Genomic DNA, 21711 nt, shown 5'->3' with positions numbered 1-21711 from the left:
AGTTCCACAATTCCTTTTTCGGAATATACTATTAATTTTCCTACGACTGTCACATAAAAAAACTTAAGTTCCTCTGAGCCTAAATATCTGCTTAAATATCTGCTGGCCTGTGTTCTAATTTTCTCTCTGAACGCTATCTTGTTTACAGCTGTTACTCTGATAACGAACGTGTTCTTGTCAGCTGTCAATCACACATCAAACTTCTCAGCGAGCATGCGCACTCCATGAAACTGGCAAGCGAGAAACTAGGTATAATGGCACACGTCTCCATTAGTGACAAGAGAATGTCTTCATAAAACACAAAGTTTAATATTTTAAATTAGAATAAATTTGTTTAAAGTAACACAACTATTAAAATCTGGTAATTACATAAATTTTTAACTGCTTTACATATAATTTTTGACAAAACAATTTCAATAACGGGCACATCGCAAGTGCCGACAGTGCGTGTTATGAAACTAAAACTAATAAACATTCTAACATAAACAATTCGTAAAAATATTCAGAATTTTAAATTATGATTATTTTTACATCTTCTTCTTCTTCATCAGCCATTTTTCTGTCCACTGCTGGATGAAGGCCTTTCCCAAAGTTTTCCATTCACTTCTGTATTGAGCTTTTCTATGCTACTGAGTTTCAGCCCTCTCTCTTTTGCTGATCTATATGACTAAGTGCCCTGTGCTATTTTTCAGCTGAAAGATAATATCAATGTATTTCACTCAGTGCTATGCACTTTTATCCAGGGAATGTTTTGATAATCTTGATTGCTCATGTGAAAAATGTCTTCAACATGACGGTGCATACCATGGCATGTTTTTCTTATAATTATTTTATAATTCATCTATTAAAACTTTTACCCAGATGGAGGAAAATAAAGTTATATCAAAATGAAAATCACCACTAAAATTTCTCTATATTTTGGTATATCATTTTTTTCTGGGCCAAATTGTATATACTGTAAAGGCTAATCACCATACATAATATTCTTTCTCTAGTTTCTTGTATTTGTTTGATTACTTATTTCAAATGATTTGTTTGTGCAGTTATTGATAAAAAGTTTATCAAACTGTGCATTAGAAACCAGAATAATCATTGACAAAGAAAATTTTTTTATTTATTTAGTATTGCTGATTCAAAGTTCTTAGTTTTAAGTGTTAATTTAAAGCAGGGGTCGCCAAACTTCTTTGACCGTCGTTCCCTTCAAGAGTTTCTTGACGTTTTATAGACCCCATCTATTTTACTATTACGTAATTATAATAGGACAAGTGAAAAAGACGCTTATGTGAGTTTTTAGATTGTTTATTTTATAGTTACAGTGTTTATTGTATGTATAATATAGTATATATTATTATATTACTATTACTACTACTATTACTATCACTAGTAATATCACTGGTATTACTACCAGCCCTGCTCAACTCTTCAACATAGAGAAGTTTAGTTCGTGAATGAATAACGATTGAATTATAATATGCATGTTGATGAATTTTAGAACATTAATGCTCACTTGTCTGTCGATGCGCAAAAATGATACTGGGATCGAATACGTGTAAGTATAAGTAAATAAGCAACCATGCACGTGTTGCCATCTCGCTCCTGCTGCACCAGCCGGGTGGGAACCACAACATCCGTTTATTGGTAAATACGTCATGTAACTATTTTCATGACCTTGCTCCATCTTACAGGTCTTATTCATGTCACTGTTCCCACGATTTTCTTAATTGTGTTGTCATTCAGGATGGAGGTAATCCAAGTTAACCGAATTAAATATTACCCGTACAATGATGTATTATATTGTTCTATCGACCCCTGAGCCCGACTCGTCCCCTAACAATGTTATATCAACACCTGGGGGTCGATATCGACCACTTTGGCGACCACTGATTTAAAGCATTTGTTTTGTTGTTGTTATTTTTCGAAAAAAAAAAATGTTTGTTCAATTTTAAAGGTATGAAAGAAGTAGTCATTATGAACAAATGAACTATGAAGATGAATTTCTTCGGTATTGTCAGAATATGTTATCAGATGTTGAGAAAAGAATAAGAAGAGCAAAACAGCGATTAGCTCTTGGCAGTCAGGAAGGAGGGGTAAGTGATATATGTTTTTAGTATTTCTGAATATATAATACTACAAAATTTTTAAATTTTACTAAGAAGCAAACTTAATGGAATGTTAGAAATGTGAATTTGGAATTTTATCTCTTGGAGTAATTTATGGATCATTAAGGGCCAATAACCTGTGTTAAGTCAAGAACGCAGAACTGCAAAACATGTAGTGGCATTTATATATGCAAAAAATTTTGTCCCATCAGCGCAGCAGGATAAAACAACCTTGTAGTGAGTATTTTTGTGTTACGAAGTTTTAACAGTAACACCTTTTGTGCCCTTGGAATCTACAGTTTTGTTTGAGGGCACATCAAAAGTCAGTAGAATCTCGTCCTTGTTTCCTATTTGCTCCAGTTCAAAATTTTCTCATTTCCTTGCATTAATGAAGAATTGATGAAATTCAATAATTTTTTCTTTATATTCAGCTGGCATAGCTGGTTTCTCTTCATGAATCCTGAATACCATGATGTTGAAGTAGTAAACTTGGCAATCCCTCTGTTAGTGGCTATCGCTTTTGCTTGATGAATAATCGTTTTTGTAGACACTGAAAGTCCCGCTTTTCTGTGGTCTAAAATCCAAGTGTTCAGTCTGCCTCAAGTTCTGGACATTTTGCAGTTTCACTTCTTAGGTTATGTTTACTGTAAGTTGCTTTTTTTAGATCTTCTTCCTGATTCCGCCAAGTTCTTATCATTTTCTCAGTTGGGGATGGCCCGAAATGCCTCTCTGCACCCTGTTTCCATGTTCTTTAGCATATGCTATCACATGTAGCTTGTATGCAATATTGTAGCAATGCCGACATTTTTCAGCCATAATTTGCCAAGAAATTTAGAGAAATTTTAACAGCAGAAATTTATCACCGTTCACAACAACCACAACAACATGCGCATCCACCGTAACTGAATGCTCTCACACATTGCAAAGAAGCAAGAGAAATCGCGTAACTCGGAACAGAGAAAATTTCCAGAAATGAAAGTAACAAAAAACCGAGTATCGGCATATATAACGCATTCTGTTTTTCAGACCTATTTTCAAAGAGAGAAGTGTGTCTTATATGCTGACATATACGGTACTTCACAGATATAAACCATTTATTTATCTTTTGTAATCAAGGGTTTGAGTGTTTCCACATGCAACCAATTTCTCTCTCTCTCTCTGTTGTATGTATATTTATCCACTTCTTTTGGTTGCCAATCTGTATTCCTTGATCTTTCCATTTAAACTATGAATACCTATCTCCCTTCTAATGTCTTTATTTTTTATGTTTACTTCTTAAAAATCTCATTTCTGCTGCTTGTATTTTACTTTGATTTTTCTTGTTAACAGTCCATATTTCTGAACCATATCCCCTCCATGTGGGGCACCTGTTCGTGGTGGAGGGGACCTCCCAGTGATGGTACTGGCCCTTTTCATTTCTCCTCTTTTTCTTTGCTTTTCTTCCCATATCCTTTGCTCTACTTCTCCTGAGTCTTATTCACTATACTTTTTCCAGACCACCATCACTGGGATCCAACGCCCTGCTGCCGTGTTTGCCATGCAGTGCGACCCGTGGACATCCGGAAAGGGATGTTCCCTTTCCGGATGTCCTGGTAGTCTTGCACTACTTTGGCCTCTGCTTTGGCAAGATGGGCGGATGGCCCAGCCAGGATCAATTGGCTAGTGGGCTTGCCTGCAAGGGTCAACGGTGTTGGTAAGTCTCTCACCCCATGGTCCGGGGTCGGGATCCTAGACCTGCTACAGTGCCAGTATAGTGTCCAGGGTAGCCCTGGCATTCCACTCCTGAGCACATTCTTTGCTTGCCGGGTAGTAGGCATCCATGTGCGACTCCGTGGTGGGTGGGGAGCTCTGGCGCTGAATTAAAAATTCCTTAAATATGAATTCTTCATCCTGAAATGTTTCAGGGACCCTAACAATGTCCCAACCAAGTACTGATAATATAGACACAGCATATGGAAACAGAAGTAAGAAACAAAAGATATCGGATACTAACAAAAATGTACCAACCTTTTTAATCATTCATGCAACAGGTGAAAAACCAATTGGGAAAATGTCACCCTTCTTTATCCAAAAAGGTTTAGAAGGACTAGCAGGATCTCCGAAAACTGTCAAGAAATTGCATTCTGTTGATATCCTCGTGGAAACAATGTGCAAACAACATTCCGAGAAACTACTGAGAGCAATGACAATGGGTGGAATACAAATTGCAGTAACACCTCACAGAACACACAATTCCAGTAGAGGAATGATATCAGAATGGGATCTCCTTGAGGTTCCTGATGAAGAGATATGTTCAGAGCTTAAAGATCAAGGAGTGATGGGTGTGAGGCGCATCCTGATATGCAGGGATGGTCGCCTAGTCTCAACCAAGAACACCATCCTTACTTTTGATACACCTAGGCCTCCGACATCTAAAAGCAGGGTATCTCAGCTGGCCTGTTAGAATGTACATCCCTAACCTGCTGAGATGCTTTAAATGTCAAAGATATGAACATGCCCAAACTGCCTGTCGTGGTTCTACTACTTGTGCTCGATGCGGTGGTAAAGAACGTGAAAATAAATCTTGCTGTGCAAAAAAAAGCTAAATGTGTCAACTGTCAGGGAGATCATCCAGCATACTTTCGTGCATGTCAGAAATGGAAAGATGAAAAAGAGATACAAAAAATAAAAACAGAACAAAACATAATATATCAGGATGCAAAAAGAAAGCTAGCCACCATTACACCTGTTCTACGATCCTCTTATGCTGAAAAAGTAACAAAAAAAGTGCCAACAGCAACTCAATCATGTATGTCTATTCCACCATTCGATAATTTCACCATATCTGAACTTTACAATCGTAAGTACTTCTCTGTTGAGCGCATTAATCACAAGACATATAGCTTTACTCCAGAGACAACTTCAAAAATGGTCCCATTTAATGAAAACTCATCTGTCAAAAAAAAATTATGGTGGAGACTTCACTCAAAGATAAACCACCAGACATTTGCACAGAAAAAATGGATACCTCGATACTCACTGAAAGCAAACTAAGCAACCGACCCTAACACATTTGATGTTTTGAACACTCTACCAGAGGAAGAGATGGACACTGGCCGTCCATACTTCCCTAAAACAGTGGATTAATATAAATCTGACAAAGGTAAGCCCTCAACCTCTCGAAAACCAGACAAGTCAATAAAATCAAAACAATATGAAAATTTTTACAATGGAACTGTCATGGGATCTGCCAGAATATTGACGATATCAAGATGTTGTTGCAGAAACACAAACCTTTCTGTTTCTGTCTACAGGAAATTTACTTAAGACCCAATGAGGACCGTACCTTTAGGAATTTCACTGTTGTGTGTAAGGATAGAACTGGATATGGTCCTGCTCATGGAGGAGTAGCTATCCTAGTGGGCTGTCATACGCCTTTCCATCAGATCCAACTTAATACTTCTCTGGAAGCAGTAGCGATTCGCTTCTCTGTGGGATTCCTTATTACAATATGTTCAATTTATTTACCACCAAATGCTGATTTAAATGAAATTTATCTTGATAACCTTATCTTGCAACTGCCTGAACCCATACTTTTGATGGGTGACTTTAACGGTCACAATACTCTATGGGGTAGTGCCAACACTAATAGACGAGGTCGAAGCATTGAAAAAATTCTTGATAATAATAACCTTTTCCTTCTAAATAATAAACTCGATACTTTCTTCCATATGCCTACCCGCTCATATTCTGCAATGGATCTTACAATCTGTTCCCCTTCAATTCTTCCACTGCTCATGTGGGATGTTGAAGAGAACATATATGGAAGTGATCACTTTCCTGTTCTTTGTACAATGTCTTCACAGGAACCATGTTCACCCACACGGATACCTATATGGAAAATGGACCAGTCTGACTGGAACACTTTCTCTCATCTTGCAAAATTCAATGCTGACGCCTTCATTGACAGGTGTTTGACTGATGGCGACAACCTCCATTCCAAAAACATAATCTTGATTTCCAGTCTATCCAAAACCTTGGTGGAACCCAGAATGTCAGGCAGCCAAAAAAAAGATCAACACAGAGCATGGAGCATATTTTGTAGATACCCCACCACATCAAATTGAATAACTTTCAAGCGTGCTCGAGCCAAAGCACGTTTTGTAAGACGTCAGAGTCAATAACAATCATGGATCCAATTTACTACATCAATTAATCAAATGACCAGTCCAAAAATTGTATGGGATAAAATACAGAAAACAAAAGGCAGATATAGTACACATTGTTTGTCCACCTTAGATTATAATGGAAGTGTTCTTGCTGATCCCAAAGCTATTGCAGATACTTTAGGAGAAACTTTTGCTAAAATCTCAGCAACAGCTTCTTATTCTCCGGAATTTTTAATACCGAAAGAGCAGCAAGAGAAACAAAGGCTTAATTTTTCTACCGACATTCTTCAGCCATTTGTCAAGGAGGAACTAAAAAGAGCTCTCCTACCATCTCACCCTAGTGCAGTAGGACCTGATGACATCCATTATGAAATGATAAAACATCTACCATCATCTTCTATGGATCTTCTCTTATTATACAATAGAATACTTGCAGAGGAAGAGTTTCCAAATTCTTGGCATAAGTCAATTGTCATTGTTATCCCAAAACCAGGAAAAGATCCAACGCAAGCAAATAATTACCGGCCCATTGTTCTGACCATCTGTCTTTGTAAGATACTAGAGAAAATGGTTAATGCCAGACTTCTCTGGCATTAACCATTTCTTTCCAATACACAGTGTGGTTTCCATGGACATCGATCAACTTTAGACCATTTAGTTATGTTAGAAACTTGTATAAGAGATGCATTTCTGAAGCGAGAACCTCTTGTCTCTGTTTTTTTTGACATGGAAAAAGCTTATGACACAACCTGGAGATATGGCATATTAAAATACCTCTATAACCTAGGTCTCAATGGACACCTCCCTATATTTATTAAAAACTTTCTGTCCAGGCAAACTTTCCAAGTCAGAGTGGGAAGTACGCTATCTCGACCATATCTTCAAGAACAAGGTGTTCCCCAAGGCTCTGTCTTAAGTGTAACCCTTTTTGCTATTAAAATCAACTCAATCACTGAACAGCTTCCTCCCACTGTAGACAATGCTCTATATGTTGATGACTTCACAATTTACTATCACTCACATAACATGAGGGTAATTGAAAGACAACTTCAGCAAGCAATTGATCATGTCTCTCTGTGGGCTCTTAATAATGGGTTTAGGTTTTCAACAGAAAAAAGTGTCTGTGTACGCTTCTGTCGAAAACGCACTCATCACCCAGATCCTGAACTAAGAATGGGACCTACTGTTATTCCAGTAACTACAGAAACCAAGTTCTTGGGACTCATTTTTGACAGAAAACTCACATTTCTAGCACACATTCGTCAACTAAGAGAAAAGTGCAAAAGAACTTTGAACCTCCTTCGCACTCTATCCTCTACTGGGTGGGGTGGTGATCGAGCTTCATTGCTCCATCTTTATCTTGCACTTATACGTTCGAAGCTGGATTATGGGTCCCAAGTCTATGGTTTGGCAAGACATAGTAACCTACGATGGTTGGATTCCATCCATCATCAGGGTATACGGATAGCTACTGGTGCCTTTCACACCTCACCCACTCCAAGTCTCTATGCAGAAGCAAATGAACCGGCTCTATCACTTCGACGAAAACAGTTGTCTCTTAATTACGCCCTAAAAATAAAATCTCTCCTAGATCACCCTACATGGAATAGTATCTTCTCTCTGCATTGGGAAGCTCAATATTACACACATCAAACTGCTATACAGTACATCCTTTTGGTATGCATATTAAAGAAACTGTGCAAGCTGTTAGTATAAATGTTGACAACATTAGCTATACTAAACATAACAGCATTCCTTCATGGCAGGTTTGCACACCATCCTGCAACCTCTCACTTTGTCAGCTACAGAAATCTTATACCCCATCATCCATCTACCTGCAATTGTTTAATGTACACAGAGCAACATATGCTGATTTCTTACCCATCTATACTGATGGTTCAAGAACTAACACCTCTGTTGGCTGTGCTGCTGTGTTTCCTGACATTATTATCTCAAATTAGATCCCACCTGACTGCAGTAATTATACAGCAGAGTTACATGCCATTCAGCTTGCGCTTGTGCATATAAAAGAAAACTGCTACCAAAAGTATATAATTTATACAGACTCATTGAGCTCTTTACAGGCTATCTCCTATCCTATGTATAATCCTCATCCAGTACTTTATGAAGTGGTACACCTGCTTCACAAAATGAAAATCCTTAATTTCGATGTTCAGTTCTGCTGGATTCCCAGCCACATCGGAAACAAAGGAAATGAGGCTGCAGATGCAGCTGCTAAATCAGCCCATACCTTCTCTACATACTATTTGACAGTTTCATATACAGACAACTTATAAGATCAAAGCTAATTGCTCAGTGGAAGTTAACATGGCAAGAAACATCGACAAACAAATTATATAACATTAAACCTGAAATTAAACACTGGCATTCTAGTCAACATACAAAGAGAAGGGAGGAGGTTGTCCTTGCTGAGCTCCGCATAGGTCACAGTCACCTTATGCATTCTTATTTACTGAGAACTGATGACCCTCCCATATGTGAAAAATGCAACACACATCTCACTATTCATCATATTTTGGTAGATTGTCAAAAATTTACACGAGAGGAAATTTTCACCTATCTAACCAAGCCATATACACTCAGGGGAAATGCTAGCAGACTCAGGCAAATTGCATGATGTTTTTAATTTTTTAGAAAGAATTAATTTGTACAAACACATTTGACCATAAATTTGTTTATATGTAAATACTTTTTTGCTTAACTTAACTTTTGTACATATATATTATTCATTATGTTAAATCTGACCAATTATGTATTACCATAGGCCTTGATCTTGTATATTTGTATCACCCTGGTGTAATTTTGTTAATATGTAAATACCATAATGCTAAACTTAGATTTTATGCATCAATGCTGTATAATAATTCCTTTCTGACTCTTAAAGTATTAGTATAATAATGTTTGTTGTAATCTTACTAGATGTAGACACTGCCTTTTCTTGACTTGTTTTGTATATACATATGTTAACCTATAGTTATCTGTTTATGTACTGCTGAAACCTCTGCAGTAATTTTGTTTATATATAGATACTGCATCTCTTAACATGCATTTTGTGTATGCATCTTATTTATTACTTTATTTTTCGAATAATCATGTAGTGTTATAGGACATTAACCTATTTGTGTACTTTCTAGTAATTCTGTTTATATGTATTCTAAATTCTGTTTCTACTGCATTGCTAAATTTAATTTTCATCCATACATATTGTATAATAATCCCTTTTTGCCTATTTTTGTACTGCTATAAAGGCATCTATTATAATCTTACATATATGTAGATACTGCATTCCTTGGATTAGTGTTTCATATATTATGTATTAACTTATATTGTTAACTATTTTTGCACTACTGTAATAACCTCTGACCTTGTGTGTTGCTGTGCCCTCTGCAACAGTTCTGTTTACCTAGAGATGCTGCTTTGTGAAACTATTTTTCTGTAAATGCTAATGTTGTAACCTTTAGTATGGCACAGTATGACCTTAGTAGTTTTTGTGGTAAATAAACTATAAACCAACCAACCAAATCTGAACTATATAATGGAGTGGGAGTGTCCATTACTGTATAAAATTCAGAAATATGGTTTCTTGTCTTGTTTTTTTAATTAGTGCCTTTTTTAATTGTTTCACAGATTTCTGAATTTTTTTCTCATCTGTATCTTTGTCTTTTAGATATGTTGTTATGCAACCTAAATAATTAAACTTTGCAACCTGTTATATTGTTTTATCTTCTGTTATTGTAGAAATGCACTAGTTGTCCAAGTTTGTACCTAGGACAGCTGGTGCAATCCTTTTGATCTCATTCTAACATGAGTTTGAAAGAATCTGCTTTTGATCTCATGCTAGAATGCTGATTTTTTTAAAAAAACTAAACATCTCCCATGGATGTCCTCCTCTGTTGTGGTCTTCTCATTACTCATAAAAGGTTTTTCATTAGGACCTGTAGTAAGTTGCATTGATAGCTTTTCAAAAATTTTCCATTTTATTGTCTGCGCACATTGCAAAGGAAAGACTAAATTTGAAATATGAAGTTGTTGCTTCTATGGACACATTGATTAGTCTAGAAATTATGATAACTAATAATTAAGGAATTGACAGCGTACACTAGAAATATAAATTAAAAACAACTTTAATAAATACTTTCCGATATTTCGGTAATGTCACGTTGCCATCTTCTTGGGAACTTAAAATAAAGAACAGGTGCACTCAAGTGCTACATAACAGCAAATGAGAAACGAAGCGAGGAAGCTACCGTTTTCCTAAAGTCCTGATGGTGCCCCCTGGCTAGCTATATTGGTAATTATTGGCCTTTGGGCTGAAGTTCTTCTGATATATATTTCCCAAATTTGGGGCAGTCGTATGCACCCACATTTGTTGAGGTTTGGCATGTTCTTAAGGGCTGAGACTGATTCCATGAATAGTCTTTCATATTTGAACTTGCTGCAGTGTATTACTGTGGCTTTCTTCCACCTTATTCTGTGGCGGGTATCCAGAGCATGGTCTGCAAGCCCAGAGTGGCTGTACTGGTGAAATCGGATGTAGTCCTTGTGTTCTGAGATTCTGATATTTGCTGTCCAGCCTGTTTGGCCAAAGTAGGACAATTTACAGCTGCAAGGGACCTGGTATACACCAGGTAGGTCTAGGGGAAGTGGTTGGTCTTTAGTGGAGCAGATAAGAGATGCCAGTTTTCTATATGGTCTGTAACAGGTGGCTAAGTCATGTTTTTTTAGGATTTTGTTGATTTTTTCCGAGGTGCCTCGGATGTAGGGGATGGTGATGGATTTAGAGTAATCTTTTTTGTGAAGGGGGTGGGGGTGGGTTGTAGATAACTGGTTTAAATATTTTTTGGATTTTTTTTGGGCAAGGGTAGCCATTGGCTGAGAAAGTGTTAAGGATGTGATTTAGTTCAGTGGTTAGGGTTTGATCATTTGAACAGATAAGTTTTGCCCTGTTGAATAGTGTCTTAATAACTCCATAATTGTTGTGGGGGGGGGGAATTGTTGGTGAATGTATCTGTCTGTATGGTTGGGTTTTCTATAAACTGAGAAAACCAAGGTTCCATCAGGTTGGCGGGTGACTAGTGTGTCTAAGAACAACCTGCCTCCCCCCCCTTTCACAAAAAAGATTACTCTAAATCCATCACCATCTCCTACATCCGAGGCACCTTGAAAAAAATCAACAAAATCCTAAATAAAACATGACTTAACCACCTGTTACAGACCATATAGATAATTGGCATCCCTTATCCGCTCCACTAAAGACCAACCACTTCCCCTAGACCTACCTGGTGTATACCAGGTCTCTTGCAGTTGTAAATTGTCTTACTTTGGTCAAACAGGCTGGACAGCAAATATCAGAATCTCAGAACACAAGGACTACATCCGATTTCACCAGTACAGCCACTCTGGGCTTGCAGACCATGCTCTGGATAACCGCCACAGAATAAGGTGGAAGAAAGCCACAATAATACACCACAGCAAGTTCAAATATGAAAGACTATTCATGGAATCAGCCTCAGCCCTTAGGAACATGCCATACCTCAACAAATTTGGGTGCATAAGACTGCCCCAAATTTGGGAAACATATATCAGAAGAACTTCAGCCCAAAGGCCAATAATTGCCAATATAGCCCGCCAGGGGCACCATCAGGACTTTAGGAAAACGGTAGCTTCCTCACTTCGTTTCTTATTTGCTGTTATGTAGCACTTGCGTGCACCTGTTCTTTATTTTAAGTTCCCAAGAAGATGGCAACGTGACTTTGCCGAAATATCGGAAAGTATTTATTAAAGTTGTTTTTAATTTATATTTCTAGTGTACGCTGTCAATTCCTTAATTATTAGTTATCATGTTTAACCAGCGTATAAGCTTTCAACAAGAATTAATCTAGAAATTGTCTCTATGTTTATTAATGTACCTATAGAAGAAACTATGGAATTACCTTAGCAACACTTTTTTGCCAAGACAGAAGTGACTTATTTGGAAGTGAACTTTTTAAGTAAAAGTTTAAGGATGTTTGCAGGATGATGAGGATTATCTGATATTTTGGTGGGTAGGTAGACAATTTGTGTTAGCCACTGCTGATGGCATATACCTTGCATCCTTCCAGCATGATTGGCAGATTTGGAAGAGGGAAGCCGATTTAAGTTGTGGATATTGAACATCTCAAGGAAGATGAACTTGCTGTTTGTGTCTTTGACTACAAAATATAACTTCAAAGAAGATAATCAAAAAGGTTAGGATTATTCAGATTTGGAGAGAACAATAGAAACAGCAAATTAATGCTGTTTTATTTATTTATTTATTCTTATGGCAAAAGCAGCTACAGGTCAATGTCCAGACCAGAAATCCAATCCAGGGCCTCATCTGTCACCTTGTGGATGTCCTTGAGGCCACCACCATGAAATTGGTGCCTTGGGCAGTCATTCATAATATGAGTTATCGTCTAGGCCACAGGAGAACAGTCACAATAAGGGTTGTCTGACAGTCTCCATTTATGCAGTAAGTAGCCACATCTGGTTAGTTCTGATCCTGTGGTACATTGCTGGTGCTTCAGACACAAGAAGCCCCAGAGATGTAATGCTGGTAACATGAAGCTAAGGTCTCAAACCAGGTATCCAAAAGTATCAAGTCTCCTGGACCACTTGCAGCAACCATGATAATTTAATGCTATAATATGTTATTAATAAGTGTGAACTAGAATTTTTTACATTCTCTGATGCATACTCACCAGATACAAAAAAAATATCACACATACCACCCTTGTTATGCAAGGAATTAATAAAATATAAGTTGGGTAGATGAAATGGTTAATAGTAAGAAGCCTGCACAACGATATGGACAGTAGTTGTTAAGATCAGCAGTTGAGGCTCTGTTAGGAATAATAGGTTGGGTGTAAGTAGTAGTATACATTATTGATGATTTTTGATATTTTTAAAATTTATTTATTTATTTATTGGTTGAATTGGTATGATTTTTATTGGCTGGGAAGCTTTCTGATTCATTAGCATTGGGTTCAACCCTATGTATTATGAATACCAGCCTTTGGAATTGCTTTATCATTGCACCTTTGAGTGAGGTGGTTTCAGATCTCTGCAGCTTGCAATAAAAATGCTCACTACATATTTATTTTGGATTGTACATTTTCAATAAAATAAAATAATAATGAAATAATGTTTCTCTGCCATTTATTATCTGTCATATAACTGTAAATGACTGTAACATCATTTGGTAATGACATTCCCAGTGAAAGTTACCTGCATGTGATGGGATATCTGATAAGATTAAAATCTTTTCCTGGATCACAGTAAAACAGTCTTTCACCAGATGATTATTTGTATAATATTATATAAAGAAATGTCCTAAATGACAAAAAAGAAAGAAAAAAGTACCTTTCTGCTGCACATAAGAAATATGACATGACAAAAATATGAAATAAAAAAACAGCATAATTCACAGCATCACTTGAAAAGGTAAATATAATGCAAAATTATGAGGATTTTTCAGAAAATAAGATAACATCACATCATGTGAAATTGCACTGTTCATGGGAATCATTTGTTTTCCTTTTCTTTAATTACAGAATTGACTTTTTCTGTGGAATGAGTACTATGAATTCTTATTAGACCAAGATCATTAGTATATTCACATGTAGAAATGCTCGTTTTTTTATTTTTACATTTTAAAGTAAAAACATTTTAGTGTGGACTGCTTTATTTTTTCATAATAATTATATATTAATGCCATAACAGGTGATGGAAGGGGTGCTTAAGGGTCAAAGCTGTATAACTGAGAGGAGACCTCCACATAGCCTTTAAAGGAATACGGAGAACCGACCAGGGCTTCTGACCTAATGTCCAATCCTCACTTTCTCGTGGTGCACCCTGTTGGGTATCTACTTTGATACTGAACGAACGAGGATGGGCTGGCAATTTGGGATTTAGCCGACCAAATTGTATTCTTATTGGTTAAACCAAAATAAAAAATGATGGTACAACATGACAAAATTTCATGCCGGCTGCGGCGTCGCCCGGTTAAACAAGGCCCCCGTTGTTTTCGCCAGGGAACCAGGGCGAACAGCGAAAAGTCAGCTACTGGAACAAATCTGAAAACAAACCCCAACTCAACATCACCAGAGTTAAAGATCGGTACTATCAACGTAAGAAGCCTGAATGGCAAAGAAATTGAGCTAGCTGAGGAATTAGATAAGTACCAGATCGACATAATTGGGGTGACTGAAACAAAAAAGACCAAAACTGGTGAGATCTTTCTGAGGAATAAATACAAAATGTTATATTCAGGCAATGACAATCAAGGAAAAGAAGGAGTAGCCATAGTATTCAACACAAAATATGAGGCTAATCTTCTTGAATGGCAGTCAGTCTCAAGTAGAGTAATGTGGGCAAATATGAGAATGGGGAACTGGACAATGAGACTTATTTGTGCCTATGGTCCCACAGAAGGTTCTACTAAGGTAGAAGTGGAGGAATTTTTTGAAGCTTTAGAAAAAGCAACTGACACAATGAAAAAGGAAAAGTTGGTCCTTGTTGAGGATCTAAATAGTAGAGTAGGAAATGATTGTGAGACATACAAAAATATTTTGGGGAAATTTGGAGAAAAGAGCAAAGCTAATAATAATGGCAAATACTTGTTGGATTTCTGCTCAGGACATGGACTGGTTATTACTAACACCATGTTCCAACATAAAATGTGCACAAATTCACATGGAGAGAAGAGGCTAGGAATAAGAAAAGTCTCATTGACTATGTTATTGTTGATAGTGATGTTTTCTCCCTGGTGCAGGACACCAGAGTGTACAGAGGATTTGAAATTGGAAGTGATCACTATTTAGTCTTGAGCAGGATAAAATTGAATTTCATATTGAAAAGAATAACATGTAAGGAAGTTTTAAAGCGAATAAAAGTTGAGCAGCTCTCAGATGTGAACTGTAGACTAAAATACAGAAATATTATTGAAAAGAAAATGAAAGAGTTTGAGAACAGGAATCAAACCTTGGAGATTCAGTGGCAAACTCTGAAGGAAACATTGATTGATTCTGCCAGAGAGGCATGTGGTGAGGTTGTGTGCAAGGATAAAAAAAATCAGAACTCCCTGGTGGACACAGGAAGTTAAAGAGGCAGTGAAGGAAAAGAAGAAAGCATATCAAAAGTTCCTGGCAAATAAGTCAGCTTTTACTCTTACAGAATACAGAGACAAATGTAAGAAAGCTAAACAGTGTGTAAAACTAGCTAAACAAAAGTCATGGGAGGACTTTGGCAAGAATATAGAAAATAAATATCAAGAAGGTGGCAAAATATTCTGGAGGTTGTTGAAGAAGCTTAGGAATGGAGGAAAGAGTGCTGTAAAAGGAATTAGTGATGATAAAGGTGAAATGAAAACAGGAGAAAAAGATATCCTTGAAGTATGGAGTAATTACTTTGAAAAACTGCTAAATGAAACAAGCAGTGATGACAGCACAGTGATAAAAAACACTGACCAGGCATGCAGTCAGGAATACATATCCATACTTGAAGTAGAAAAAGCCATCAAAGGCTTGAAATGTGGAAAGGCAGCAGGAGTAGATGATATTCGACCAGAAATGCTGAAGTATGGTGGTATAAGAGTCTTACAGTGGCTGCACTGCATAGTTCAGAAAGCCTGGACGGAGGGACGAATTCCCGATGATTGGAGTAGAGCTCTCATAGTACCCATATATAAAAAGGGAAATAAAACTGAATGTGAGAATTACAAAGGTATTTCCCTACTGAGTGTTCCTGGCAAGATCTATGGAAGTATACTTGAGAAACGGTTGAGAAGAATTGTGGAAGAAAAGCTTGGTGAAGAACAAACTAGATTCATGACAAATAGAGGCTGTCAGGATCAGATCTTCACTTTACGACAAATAGTCGTAAAGTGAAGATTTGGATTTTGTCGATTTGGAAAAGGCATATGACAAGGTGCCAAGAGAGAAGCTATTCAATATGCTGCAGTTATATGGTGTCAATGGGGCATTATATCAAGCAATACTTAGTCTTTATTTGAGTTGTGAGTCAGCAGTTAGAATTGAAGGAAGTACAGGAAGATGGTTTAATGTTAAATCTGGTGTGAGACAAGGATGTACATTATCCCCTGTGTTATTCGTTATCTATATGGATCACATTATGAAGGAATGTGGTATTAAACCTGATATCAAAATTGGAGATGTTAATGTCAGCTCTTTGCTTTATGCCGATGATGTTATACTTCTAAATAAATCCGCTACAAGTCTGCAAGATTCTCTGACTAAATTGAATAGCTGTTGTAATAGATATGGTATGAAGGTCAGCAATAAAAAGACAAAGACAATGAAAATAGGCAGAATCATTGAAAATGTCAACTGTGTTGTGAATGGAGAACCTGTGGAACAAGTAAAACATTTCAGCAACTTAGGCACAATTTTTACTGAAGATGGTAAACTAAATATAGAAATAGACAACAGAATCAGCAAAGCTGGTATCGTGGGAAGTCAATTGAATAAATTCATATGGAATAAGAAAGAAATTAGTCGGAACACTAAATTAGCTGTATACAAGACTGTGTTCAAACCAATTTTAACTTATGGATCTGAGAGCTGGGTCAGAAGTAAAACACTTGACCAAAGACTAGAGACTGCAGATATGAGAGTCCTGAGAAAGATTAGAGGCGTGAACAGATGGCATCAATGGCAATATCATATTAAAAATGAGGATATTAGGAAAGAACTTGACATTGTCAGCATCCAGGAATGCGTTAGCAGAGCTAATCTCAGATGGTATGATCACTTAAATAGAATGGGACAGGAAAGATTAGCAAAACAAGTGTTCTCTGCCTGGTTGGCAGGAAAACGACCCAGAGGAAGACCAAGATATAGGTGGATTGATACGGTACAAAGTGCCTTAGACGATAGAAATATAAGATCTGATAATGTTGGAGTCTTGACAAGTAACAGACTGATTTAGAGGAAAATTGTAGATAGGAAGTTAGTAATGATGTAATATTTTCATGTAGTACTGTCATATCCTGTACACCCCTTGAGGGTACATGGCAGGAATTTGATGATGATGATGACAGGTGATGGATTTTTTGGTAATTGCTAATCTGCTGCTGAAGCTTAGCAACTAATTTAACTACTTCTGGCACATGCTGTCTGACAAACTGAAACAATGTGCTTTATTTTTAAGTTGATGTCATTTGTGCATTGCATGTGTTCAAGATACTGATGTCCACTTGTTCATGATGCTTTGCATTGCAGTGTTTTGGAACATTTGATGACATGATTCTTGCCATCTTTTTTTTAAATACTGCCAATGCTCCTCATGCTTTTTTTACTCATTGTTAGGAGTAACTACAATAAAATAAGTGAAATTAGTTTTTATTCATCCTCTCCAACAGAAGATATATAATAAATAATACCAAAGTGACCACAGACTAGTAAGGGCAAAAGTATGGATCAATAAAAAATGGGAATGGAATAAGCTCATAAGAAAAAAGTCCAATTTAGTGAATCTACAAAACCTCTGCCACAATAAAAGCTGTTATAGAGAATCATTCAAAAATGGACTAAAAAGGTTAAACACAGCTACTACCATCGATGATGCTAATGAAATATTAACAAAATCTATCTTGAATTGTGCACTAGAAATAGGAGGTGTAAAAAGGCACCAAAGAGAGGAAAAACTAAGACAGGAAACCTTAGATCTGATGAAGAAAAGAAGAAATTTGAATGACACTAATAAAATAGAATATGGGGAAATTTGTAAAACTATACGTAAAAGGATGAAACATGAACTTAGATCATATAATACTAGGAAAATTAAAGAAACAATAGAAAACAATAGTAATATGAAGGTCCTAAGACGAACATTATCAGTTGGAACAAAGGAAATAGCTGCTGTAAGAGAAAAAAATGGTGAACTTATAAAAAATAGAGATGCAATTATCAAAAGAATTCAGGAATTTTATACTGAACTCTATGAAGACAAAGACCGTGACATCCAAGAATCAGCTATGGATAACTCGAGTGAGGAAAAACATGATGCCTCTGAGATCTTACAAGCCAAAGTGGAAATGGCACTGCGAGAAATGAAGAATGGAAAGTCCCCAGGAGAAGATGGAATTATGGTAGACTTCTTAAAACTGGGAGAAAGTCCTGTCATCAAACAGCTGACTAAACTCTTTAATAAATGCCTAAAACAGAGAAAAAATTCCAAAAAATGGGAACAATTCACTTCTAATATTAATTTTTAAAAAGGGCAATAAGGAAAAAATTAAAAATTACAGACCTATAAGCCTACTCCCCACCATATATAAAGTTTTCACAAAAATTATAAATAATAGAATAAAATCTAAACTAGTGGGAATGCAATCCTGTGAACAAGCTGGATTTAGAAAGAATTACAATACTTTGGACCATATTCACACATTAAGACATCTCATTGAAAAATCAATTGAAAAAATAAACCTTTATGCCTGGCCTACATAGGCTACGAAAAAGCATTTGATTCAGTTAAAACATCTGCAACACTAAAAGTACTTGAAACCCAGGGAACTGAGAAACTATATATTGAAACACTAAAACATATTTACAATAATGCAACTTCTGTAATATTAAATTATATAAAAATAGTGAAAAGTTCCCAATACAAAAAGGCATCTGGTAAGGTGACACCATATCTCCCAAATTATTTACAACTGCACTAGAGGAAGTGTTTAGAAGCCTTGATTGGGAAACAAAGTGAATAAACATAAATGGAGAAAGACTGCATCATCTGAAATTTGCAGATGATATTGTCCTAATAGCAGATAATCTTGAAGATCTGGAAGAAAGGCTAAATCAGCTAAATGAAGCCTCCAGAGTAATTGGATTAAAAATAAAAAGAGAAAAAACAAAAATAATGATGACTAAATATAAAATTAGTATATAAATATTTATATACTTATATATTTATATAAATATAAATATAAAATTAAATATGAAATAGAATATACATATGAATTACTTCATATGTATATTTGGGCCATTTGTTATCCTTTGAGGAGTGCCAAAGAAAAGAGATTGAATGAAAAATTCATCTTGGATGGATGGCTTATCTTATGGGAAAATGAGAGACATATACAGAAGTGACATTCCTATGAGTCTAAAAAGGAAAGCTTTCGACCAGTGCATACTTCCTGTCCTAACATATGGAGAAGGAACGTGGACTTTAACAGAAGCCCTAAACAAAAAGCTGAGAACAAAACACAACATTGCATGGAAAGAAGTATGCTAAAAATAACATTAAGAGATAGGAAGACAAATACCTGGATAACATCTCAAACAGGTGTAATGGATATTGTAAAATACATTAAACAGGCTAAGTGGAGATGGACTGGCCATATTGCTAGATGCAGTGACGGGAGATGGACTAGAAAAACAACAGAGTGGAGACCAATGGATGGAGCAAGACAAACAAAGGAGAAGGCAGAGGGATGAACTAGAACAAATTGCAGGAGTGAGATGGATGGAGAGGCAGAAAACCGAGTGATCTGGAAAATCATGGGGGAGACCTTCGTCCAGCAGTGGACTGAACCAAAAGGTTGAAAAAGAAGAAGTTTTTATTCAGCAATAATTAATAATTAAATGTTTATAATTATTTACTAACTTTGATATCACAGTGCATAAGGAGAGATACCCCTGAGATTGTGGTTATCATAAATTTGGGGAAGATCCCATTTGTTTCATGATGAGAACAAGGGATTTTTACATCAGAGGAAATTATTTTAAAAACTTTCAGTTTTATTCAGGAAATATTTTTACTATTCCTGACAAATCAGGAATTTTAAAATTATGACTTTTGTTCAAGAATTCTTTAGAAGAAATTCTGGGGAAGAAACCTAGTTATAATATCAAAGAATGCATTCTTGTTTTTTTTTTTTTTGCTATTATAACTGAAAAGATATCTTGCTTTTGACAAAATATCACTTGATATTTTGTCAGTATGATTTGCAGAAACTTCTGTGTATATTTTAAACTTTTTTTTTAAGATATATATATATATATATATTCAATGTATTTTATCTACTATAGGTACAAGGTCCTCCTGTTTTACGAGGAAATGAAGAAAAAGCCCAAGTTTTGACAGATAAAATAAATGATCTTCTGATTCAGGTGAATTTGCCATCTAACCTCTGTATACACATTTAAAGTCTGTACTGCTATTGATTATTCTTAAAAGTAGCAATATTATTACTCTGTGTCATATATTATCTGTAATTTAATATAATATAATTAAGCATAAATAACCATTTGGTACTGAGGTTTATTTTTGAAAGTTCCGTATATATCCTCATTAGTTTTACAGTTCTCTGCAGTTTTAGATACTGTTTTACACACTTGTGTGGAAGAATTTGTTACGTATAAGTTAAATAAAAACCAGAATTTTACTGTATCAGAGTTGATACAGTAACAGTTTACTGTTATAGCTTGTGTAGGTGGAATTACAGCACATAAGGATTATTATCTAAAGAAACCTGTGGAGAATTCATGACTAAATAAACACACGTAAAACCACATACCACAGTAATAGGTTTTTTAATACGTAAATATTTCAACCTAAGTGTCCTAGGACATCGTCAGTACAGTTGGGAACAATACTGGGAATAACATACAGATAGGGCGCATGAATACAATGGAATCCAAATGCGTGCAACAGCACTTTCTAGCGTTTAAAAAAAATAGATTATTTAGATTACATTAAAATTAAAATTGAATTATTTTACACAATTTTGTATGACAATTTCCCATACTTTAGAAATGGCAAGGACATCATTGCGGTTTAGAATTGGGTCTGTGAAGTATATAAAGAAAGTGCTGAAGCCCTACTTCACAGACCCAATCTAACAATGATGTCCTTGCCATTCCTAAAGTATGGGAAATTGTCATACAAAATTGTGTAAAATAATTCAGTTTTAATTTTAATGTAATCTAAATAATCTACTGATTTGTTTTGTTTTTTTAACGTTAGAAAACGCTGCTGCACGCATTTGGATTCCATTTTATTCATGTGCCCTATCTGTATGTTATTCCTAGTATTGTTCTCAGTTGTACTGATGATGTCCTAAGACACTTAGGTTGAAATATTTACATCTTAAAAAACCTATTACTGTGGTTTTATGTGTGTTTATTTAGTCATAAGGATTATGTATCTGATTCAGTGCTTTGCTTGATTTTTGTCCCTTATTATCCCTGATGGTGCATAAGATGCTTTCAATTAAATTCAGATGCTCCTTATTATGGCAGTCAAGTGGCTACTTTCATGGCACTTTATCATATCTAGTTTTTATTCTAATATTGTAAACTTTGCAAGTTTTCCTGTGCTGCCTAGCACTATCTCTTGCTGCATGCTTAGAAGCCATCATTAACTCATTAAATTCATTTATAAATAAATCCTAATGG

The 21711-nt window shown here is 35.9% G+C and overlaps 1 protein-coding gene across 6 annotated transcripts in view; it reads left to right on the top strand.

The window, feature by feature from the left end:
- The window catches only part of LOC150094878 (luc7-like protein 3), a 231239-nt gene that overhangs the window by 61477 nt on the left and 148051 nt on the right, over window positions 1–21711 (top strand). For all 6 annotated transcript variants that reach the window (XR_016550110.1, XR_016550109.1, XM_090410860.1 and 3 more), the window contains exons 3-4: window positions 1949–2087; window positions 20344–20424. Coding sequence is in view for 4 of the 6 variants with exons in the window: in XM_090410860.1 (XP_090266986.1) it covers window positions 1949–2087; window positions 20344–20424 (220 nt within the window). In the remaining 2 variants the exon portion in view is untranslated. The remainder of the gene's footprint in view (window positions 1–1948; window positions 2088–20343; window positions 20425–21711) is intronic.

Source organism: Typopeltis vanoorti, chromosome 21 (assembly GCF_054136105.1).
Source record: "Typopeltis vanoorti isolate ZY-2024b chromosome 21, IOZ_Tvanoo_1.0, whole genome shotgun sequence".
Taxonomy (NCBI): Eukaryota; Metazoa; Arthropoda; class Arachnida; order Uropygi; family Thelyphonidae; genus Typopeltis; species Typopeltis vanoorti.
The sequence above is the reverse complement of the archived record's forward strand: the minus strand, read 5'-3'. Positions and strand labels throughout refer to the sequence as shown.